The 9,438-nt window shown below is 46.2% G+C and overlaps 1 protein-coding gene across 1 annotated transcript; it reads right to left on the reverse strand.

The window, feature by feature from the left end:
• Positions 1-504: 504 nt before the first annotated feature.
• Positions 505-1,464, reverse strand: LOC101653589 (olfactory receptor 2S2-like). Its single transcript, XM_004712459.1, has one exon. The coding sequence runs from the start codon at positions 1,462-1,464 to the stop codon at positions 505-507; it is 960 nt and encodes a 319-aa protein (XP_004712516.1).
• Positions 1,465-9,438: the final 7,974 nt, after the last annotated feature.

A 9,438-nucleotide genomic window follows, 5' to 3' on the forward strand; every position in this document is an offset into this window, starting at 1 on the left:
ACTTCCTCTTGGCTAAAAGGAGACGTGGGTTATTAAAGTCTGTTATGTCCATCCAACAGTTCCCATGATGAAGAACGGGCATTTGTCTCTTCTTAGCATTTCAGACACACGGAATCTAATAAACATAAGTCCAGACTGAGCGTTTCCAAGTCCTCCTGACTCCCCTGGTCCTCCTGGAGAGTCCAATTGGAGCGGCGACATGACTGTGAAGAAGCGTTTTGTTTCCCTGCACGAATCGTTTGGTTTGCTCTAACGGGCTTGCAGGGTGCTCTTTATATTCAATGCGGGTGATGATGAAGTTTGCTCTGCTCTGATGCCACTGGACCTATGAGCGAAAAGGGTCTCTGGGGTACCCTCTGAATAATGATATACCTGTTCCCGCAGATGCTTTTTTGCATGAGAGCCCATTCAATCCCAGCTAGCTAGACTCGGTGCTTGAATGGCAGGCACACGGACTGAAAGCGCATCCTTCCGTCTGGACTCCCACGGGGGCTCGTCCCACCATCACGGGCTGAAGTGTTTGTGAGCCACCAGATTCCGCGCAGCAGCCTTCACGTCCTTGTTCCGCAGGCTGTAGATGATGGGGTTGAGCATGGGGGTCACCACCCCGTAGAAGAGGGAGATCAGCTTGTCTGAAAGATCCTGCTTGTCTGCCCGGAGCGGGTCCTTCGACTTGGGCTTTGCATACATGAAGAACAAGGTCCCATAGAAGATGACCACCACCGTGAGGTGGGCAGAGCAGGTCGAGAAGGCCTTCTTCTGACCCTCTGCTGAGGGGATCCTCAGGATGGTTGCCATGATGAAGACGTAGGAGACAGAAATGAACAGCACAGGGAACCCCAGAAAGATCAGATTCGTCACGCCCATCGCGATCACATTGATGGAAATGTCAGCGCATGCCAACTTCAGGAGAGCCAAAATCTCACAGGTGAAGTGGTTGATGACATTGTCCCCACAGAAGGGCAGCCGGATGGTCAAGGAGGTGTGTACCACAGAAGCAGCACCACCAACAGCCCAGGAGCTGGCAGCCATAGGCACGTAGGTAGCCTTGCTCATGATCATGGGGTACCTAAGGGGCCAGCAGATGGCCACATAGCGGTCAAAGGCCATCATGCTTAGAAGCAGGCACTCTGTCCCTGCCATGGCAAAGGAGAGCGTCATCTGTACCACACAGGCTGAGAAGGAGACGGTTTCTCTGGTGGTCAAAAAGTTGTCCAGGACCAGAGGAACCGAGCAGGTGGTGTAGCAGATGTCCAGGAAAGAGAGGTTGCCCAGAAAGAAGTACATGGGTGTGTGCAGGTGGGAGTCCAGCATGGTCACCAGGATCAGTAACCCATTGCCCAGTAGGATCACCAGGTACATCAGTAAGACCAGCACGAAGAAAATCTTCTCTAGCTTCGGGTGGTCCGAGAGTCCCAGGAGAATGAACTCCATCGTGAAGGAGGTCCAGTTGGTTTTTGCCATGCTGTAGTCCCACCGCCTTCGGCAGTGTCCCAGGCAACACCTCAGACCTTCTTGAAAGGAGTCCTATGCAGCCAGTGTGGGTTCAGGGCCCTGTGGCGTAAAAGGAGGAGCGATATGCATAAAGGAAAGTGACCAAAAGAGAGGAGAGAAGGTGCTTCTTCGTTCTTAGATGACAGAAGGTCAGGGCTGGCATAGAACTTACAACGAGCCGACAGTGGCTGAGAGCCTCGCATGGTCAGATGTGTGCTAGAGCTTTCTGGTGTTGCAGCCGGCCCCACTTGTAAAGATAATTGTACACAAAACATAAATGTGTATCAGAGTAGAACTGTGCTCCCCAGGGGGTGCCGCAGCCCAGTTTTAGAAGACTATTGCCAGCCTTTTCTTCTCAGGCATCTCTGGGTGGACCCAGACCCCCAGTCTCTCAGTTAGCAGCCAAGAGCATTCACCATGTGCATCTCCGTGTCTTTGTTTCTATAGCTCCTTCTTAAATTGTAGTAGAGTGGGCCGTGAGATGGATGAATGATGGAAGACAAGGGATATGAATACGCACCTACTGTGTGCCATATGCTTTGAGCCACCCTGTGGAAAAGATCGTGTCATTCTAGGGTTAATAGATAAAATAACCCAAACTCGGAGGAACTAAGGGACTTCTTGTGTGGAGTGGATTCATGGAGCTGGATTCATGGAGCATCCAAGTCCCCAATTCTGAGTTATTGTCACCAAATAGATGCCTTCCTCTCTTGGTTCAGAGATTTGAGAGAGATTCTGTCTCTCCAGTGGCAGCTGGGTACATTATCTGAAATGTCTTCTCACGCTTCTCTCTGCAGACATGGTGGGAGGTTTCTTACAGACGTGCTATTAGGCCAGATGACTCCCACCCTGAATCGAGCCCAGGGCTGTCTGCACCTGCCTCTGTTCTTTGGGAGGCTGTCCTGAGCACCGGAGGATGGTTAGCAGTGGTCTCGGCCTCTAGTAGCATCTCGCTCCCCACTCTGCACTGTAATAGCCAAAATGTCTACTCATTGCCAAATGTCTCCTGAAAATAAAGAGGGCAGATCTTTGCCTGATAAAGAACACTGAACTAACCCAGGAAAAGGCTCACCCATTATACAACCATGAACATCATTGTTATTTCCTATAAAATCTTACTACCCTTCCCCACTCCTTAAGAGAGACTTAGGGGCATCCCTGCTTACGCAATCTCGGCTTGCTTTGGCTGACCCCCCCACCCCCCACCATGAACGTTGACCTCTAAGTTGTCCAGCCGCCTTCTCCTTTCCCCTCCTGAAAACTTTCCAGCCAGCCAGTATCACTGACAGAGTCAACTCTCTGGCCAGTGTCATTAACAAGACTTACTAGTGGCAAGGAGATGGCACGCCCTTTGTTAGAGGAACCACAGCTGCCCATGCCCATCGGATAAATCCACAGGAAGCTTCTACCCATCCATAGCATGGTGTGGGCATGGGTCTTCCCTGGAGGAGAGCTGCACCACCTTTGGCAGTCTTGGTACCTGGCATCTACAAGATGCTGAATAAAAGCATGCTCAACTGACTTGAACTAAACAGCTGGAAAGATGCTGCTCTTAAGACCAGAGTCCGTGGACCCACCCCTGCCCAGGGGCTGGATACACTCTGTGATCTGAGCAAGGCCCTTTTCCTCCCAAGACCTCCGTTTCCTTATGTGCACCATGCATTCCCAACTCTGACTGCCCCAGGCTGCCCAGGGACATTCTCAGTTGGCAGGAAGACACCCTTGGTGAAGGGGGCTGCCCACTTCTTTGAGTGGTGAGTGTGTATGTGTGTGTAGGGAAGATCCAAATTCTTGGTTTCCCATCAAAGAAGGTCAGCAGGAAACAGCTGTGTCCAGCTCTGAAAGGGACACAGAAGATGAAAACAACGCGTTCTGGCACCTGCCGCCTAACAAGAGGAGGGTGGGAGTGGAGTTGGGAGGCCAGCAGGGGAACAAAGAGAGGAAGAGAAATGTCTACCTGTGTGGTTGCACCCTGTGCTTGTCTCACCTGTCTGGGCAGCCAGCCACAATGAGAAATGGGAAGCTGCATGCTGGAGTGTAAGAGCCCCACGCATGCTCATAGCCTTTCTGGAGAGCAATTTGTCTAGAAAAAGGGACCAACCTGTAAAGCCTGTGTACCCATCATCTCAACACTCCACCTCTAGGAAACACTGCTAAGCCAACTGGGATCAGTGAGTGTCATTTTCTCTTAATAAGGGTCTTTCTCCCAGGAATATTTGTGAGTAAAATTTAGGAAACAGAGGTACTAACAATAAAGACCTAGGTAAATCATTCTGTTTCTATGATGGGGCATCGGGCAGACATTCAATTTGGCTTGTAAACATTTACACCATAGGATTATTACATTATAATATTCAGGTTAAAAAGAGAATACAAAATGGTGTACGTTTGAGGATTATCCATTAGATCAACTCTGTGTGGGTATAAAATTGAGCAGGAGAAAATTACACCAAAGTCCATGGGGGAAGTACATTCTTGGTTCTGGTTAGTGTTGCTAAAAATATCCATTCATACAATGGGCACACATTTCTTGGTGTTCAGAATACATGTCAGCATTTATAAAAGGGAAATGAGAAAGCAGAACTAGCCTGGCCTGGAATCCTAGGCAGGGACTTGGATCCTGGCTGGCCTCTCTCATTGCCCTGTGATCCTGAAGAAACCTCACTCTCCTCATCTGGACAACGGAAAGGGAAACTTCCACTCACCTCCTTCTTGGGCTTCAGGTGTGGATGGAGCAGCAACATCAGGGAAGGGACTTGGTCAACAGTGAGCTCTAGCAAGTGTGAGCACAGAGATGTTCCAAGTTTAGGAATAGCTACTCCTCTCTGCTCCAGCACCAGCTCCCAGTCACAGCTCAAAGCTGCTCTGAGCAGAGGTCGGGTGAGGAGGAAAGCACCTCTCAGAGGAACTGTCTGCAGAAGGCATTACCCCACCACAGCTCGATCCTTTCTGTGGCCCGGTCTCCTAATCCCAACCACAATTTTCTACTCCTCCTTGTACCCTGGGCCAGCAGAGCCTGAGTGCCAGAGAAAGATCCAGGCCCTCTCTTACCTCACTTCCTTCCTCTTAACTGTCCTAGCTGAATCCTGAGCCCTTCAACTCTGGACTCTTCCTGGGGAAGACTGGCTCTCCTGGTTTGATGCCCAGAAATCCAAAGGACACATTTTCCTAGCAGTTGAAGAGAATCTTCAGGTAGCAGCCACGGACTCCACAAGGCACTTAATTCCCCCAGTAACTCCAGCAGGGACCCTGCTAGTCCCAGAAGCAATTTAAAGTTTGGAATGCAAAGTGTGCAAGAGCTCAGGCCCAAGGCATACCTGGGGGGAATGGGGCGGTGGGGGGGGGGCAGCTGCTCCAGGGACCACATCCTCTCACTTCAGTTAGAGACAGTGACTGGAATGGGCCATCCAGAGCTTCCTTCTGAGCTTTCTCTAGGGTCTCAGAGAAGCTGCGTTCCCCAAAAGGATAGGGCATCCTAGGCATCCAAGAACGAGGTGGCCGGATGGATAGCTGACAACAGCAACAGGCCCAGCATTAGCTAGATACACATGTTATCAACTTGCGTTGCTAGGAGCTGTCAGTTCTGACTCATAGTAACCCTGTATACAACAAAGTCAAATGCTATCCAGTCTTCGGTGATCTTCATCACTGTGGCTGTGTTTGAAACCATTGTTACAGCGCTGTGTCAGGTCATCTCCGTGTGGATGTTCCTCTTCTCCACTGGCCCTCTACTTTACCAAGCATGGCATCCTTCTCCTGGGCCTGGGCCTTCCTAATAATGGGCCCAAATCATGTGAGAGCAAGTCTTACTTCTAAGGCGCTCCCAGCTATGAATATCTAAGTTCAATAAAGACCATCAATAAATGACTATTGAGTAAAGTATCCACTTCCAGTCTATTCAGGAGTCATGTATTAGGGAGAATTGGGCGGCGTATTGGGCTGATAAGGAACATTAATTTTCTCATCGTTTTGAAGGTTTCTTCTCTCTGTTGACTGTAGGAGAAAGTCCTTGACTACTTTCAACATCTGTGGGCCTGGCAGTCCTTAGAGATTTCCATGTGTGTTAGCACCAATCTTCCCCTAGATCTAGCAGGTTCCCGACACAGGGACCCTAGGTCTGAACAACACGTGTTGTTCCCAGGTCTTCTTTTGGGGGAGCGTTCTCTCTCTCTCTCTCTCTCTCCTTGCTCTTCTATCTTTTTATCTCTCTGAGATAAGGAGTCCTGGGGGGGGCTTATTGAACTATGTGTTGAACTTCTAACCAAAAGGTCAGAAGTTCAAAACCACCAGCCTCTCTGTGGGAGAAAGATGAGACTTTTGACTCCTATAAAGATCCAGTCTCAGAAACTCACAGGAGTAGCTCTACCTTGTCCTATGGGGTCAGTCTGAGTCAGAATTACCAGAATAGACTAGAAACGCTAGGTCAGGTTGCTATGCATTGGAATCAACTTGATGGAGTGGGCATTTTTAGTTGAGGGAGCAGACATTTTAAAATTCATCCATTTTCCAAAGACCACATGTGTTGTGAATGGCATCGCTGGAATTTCATTCTCAATACTGTACATCTAATTTTCTTTATCATCATTGTTATCATCATCATCATCATCATGGTTATCATTATCAACATTATTAATTGATACCTGGAACAAAAGGTATAGAAGGGTATGTAGTAAAAATTAAACCTCTGTCTCTAGTTAGTCTCCCTGAGACACCTAACATTAGCAATTTCTTATGTTCAGATATTCTGGAAAGAATATCTTCTTTTCAGATATATTCTGTGCATGTAGTGCTAAATGTTTTAAGATAGATTTCTCACAAATACACACTGTCATAATATCTTGCATTTCTCACTTAACAATATACATGGAGAGAGAGAGAGTGTGTGTGTGTGTGTGTGTGTGTCGCACTCTTTTTAATGGCTGCATACCTTCCATTATAAAAATGTTCCATTGAGGAGGAGGAGGAGTCAAGGTGGCAGCCAGGTAGGATCACCTGCCCAGTGCTCCTGCTGTTCGACCAGAACATTAAGAGACATAAAGACAAACAAGCAAAATAAAAAGAAGGCTCCATCATTTAATGAACCAGGCTGGTAGTGAAGGGCCTAGAGTTTGCAATGTTATTCTATTACAAATAATGCTCCAAGCCACACCCCAGCACATTCACGCTCTGTGTATTCCTTCCGTCTCCTTTTGCTATTCATGCATCCGCCAGGATCCTGTCCATCGAATACTTCAGGATTGCAACCCAAGGCTTGGATTTCTTCATGTCTTCAAGCTGGAGCTATGCTGAGCATGTTCTCTGGCTCAAACTCTTTGCATATGTTATTATAGTGATCTGCTTTGTCTTCTAACGGTGCCCTTTGAAAACTTCTGTTTAGCTTCTTTTACTTCACCATTTCTTTCATTTGTCAGCTACTCCAGGGTCAAGATCAAATGTCCGAGTATTTTCTCACATGTATTTTGGCCTTTTCTTGCTTTCCTATCTTTTTAATGATCCTTCTGTCTTCTTCAGTATGATGTTCTTGATGTCATTCTACAGCTCAGCCATTCTTCTGTTAGGAGTGTTCAATAATTCAAATCTTTTCTGTTGGGAACCGTCATGGATCAGGCAGAGTCTGAGTGATGGAGAGGGCATGGCATGGCCCTGGACTCTGCCCTGTCCCCCCTGGAATGCTAACAGTTAAAGCTCATGATATTGTATTAACCGTTGTCAAGGCTTGATAGCTTGCATAATAGGAACTAGGAAAACTTCCTGAGAACAGGAGGTTCTCTGAGCTTGTTCTTAGTTATGGCTATTAATCAGACATGCTCCAGCCAAGCAAGATGTGGTGATTTTGTTCAAGCATAGCTGCTTTCTTCTGAAATAGTATAAAGCTTGGTGTGAGAAAAATAAATTTGCTGGTGCCTTGTGCCAGTCCTCCGAACCCCGTTGTTCTGTCTTTCTTCAATCCCACGCCACCTCTTCCCGTCGTAGACCCTCTGCAGGTGCGGGCCACCGCACTTTTCTTGAGCTACCCTCTAAGTCCAGGTGTGTTCTTCTCAAGGCTGTATTTCGGTTCTCATGGGCTTGTCTTCGTTTTCTACGGCTTCAACCTAACCTTGCATTTGAGCAATTAGTGGTCTGTTCCACAGTCAGCTTCCGGCCTTGTCTACACTGCTGCTATTGATCTTCGCCTTCGTCTCTTCCCACAGATATAGTCCATTGATTCCTGTGTATTCAATCTGGTGTAGTCCACGTGTATTATGGTCGCCACTTATGGTCTGTGGTTTAAAGGGGCATTGACAATAAAGAAGCTATTGGTCTTGCAAAATTCAATCAGGTGATAGCTTAATTCCTATCTTTCTATCATCACGGTTACATTGTCTAACTACCGTTCCTTTCTCTTTGTTTCCAACTTTTGCATTCCAATCATCAATAGTTACCAATATATCTTGATTACAAGTCTGATCCATTTCGGGTGGAAGAGATTGGTAAAATCCTTCAATTTCTTCATCACTAATTCTAGTAGTTGGATCGTAAAAATGAATGATAGTTGTATTCACTGGATGTCCATGTTGTCAGATAGATAATATACTAATGCAAAAAGCATTATACTCATGCTAGATCTTGAAATGTTCTTTTTGATTATGAATATGACACCATTCTTCTTGAATTTGTCATTTTAAGCATAGTAAACCATTCAATTAACTGCTTTAAAATGGCTAATACCAGTCCACCACAGCTCACTAATGCCTGGGATATAAATCTTTGTTGTCCATTTCATTTTTTACAATGTCCAATTTTCCTGGGTTCATACTTTGTGAATCCATGTTCTGATAATTAATAAGTATTTGCAGCTGTTTCTTCTCATTTTAAGTCAGAAAATGACAGTCCTGAAGCCTGGCTTCATTCACACCATGGTGGTCCACTCTACTTGGAGAAGGCAGGTCTTGCGCACTCGTCCTGTGAGTGCCCCCCAACATGAGAGGATCATCTCCTGGCCCTCCATCTGACAGTGTTCTGTTGCTGTTCACAAGATTTTCAGTGGAGAATCCCTGAGATGCAGAAAACCTATTACTTCTTCATTTTCTGTTCTTAGTCAGGAAGCTTTGCTGAAACGTGTTCACCTGGGTTAAACTTGCTGATATATGAAATATCAGTGATGTAGCTTCCAGCATCAGAGAAACACATAAACCACCAAAATATGACAAGATGGCAGGTTGGCGGTGGATCTTAGCCATCAATGACTTGAGATAGACAAACTAGTCTGTATCATTTTGAATCAGACGATCATTGGGTCTTCTATGCCTGGAATGACAAATTAAAGAGGAATGGCACTATATTCCTTATAAAAAATTTCTACATCTATTATGAAGAAGAAGGAAGAGAAAGAGGGGGCAGGGTGGAGGAGGAGAAGGAGAAGCAAAAGGATCCATCCTGAAGTGCAATGCTGTCGGTGGTACGATAATATCTACGACCCTAGAGGGAAGACAAAACAATGTGACTATTAGTATACACCAATTACAAAATCCAAAGTTGAAGAAATGGAAGATTTCTACCCACTTCTGCAGTTTACAATTGACCAAACATGCAATTGAGATGCATTAATAATTACTGGCTATTGGAATGCAAAAGCTGGAAACAAAGAAGAAACAGTATTTGGAAAATATGGTCTCCGTGATAGAAACAACACCAGAGATTGCATGATAGAATTTTACAAGACTAACAATTTACTCATTGAAAATACCCATTTTCAACAGCATAAACAATAACTAGACTATACATGTGAATCTTAGGAGCCCTAGTGGCATACTGGGTTAAGCACTAGATTTCTAGCTGCAAGGTCACCAATTTGAAACCACCAGCAGCTTCAAGGGAGAAGATGAGGCTCTCTACTTTCATAAAAAGTTAATCTTGCACCCCCTTATAGAAGGGTCGCAGGGAGGAGATGAGCCAGTCAGGGTG

Source organism: Echinops telfairi, unplaced genomic scaffold (genome assembly GCF_000313985.2).
Source record: "Echinops telfairi isolate 266 unplaced genomic scaffold, ASM31398v2 ScPeMD7_25;HRSCAF=90, whole genome shotgun sequence".
Classification (NCBI taxonomy): Eukaryota; Metazoa; Chordata; class Mammalia; order Afrosoricida; family Tenrecidae; genus Echinops; species Echinops telfairi.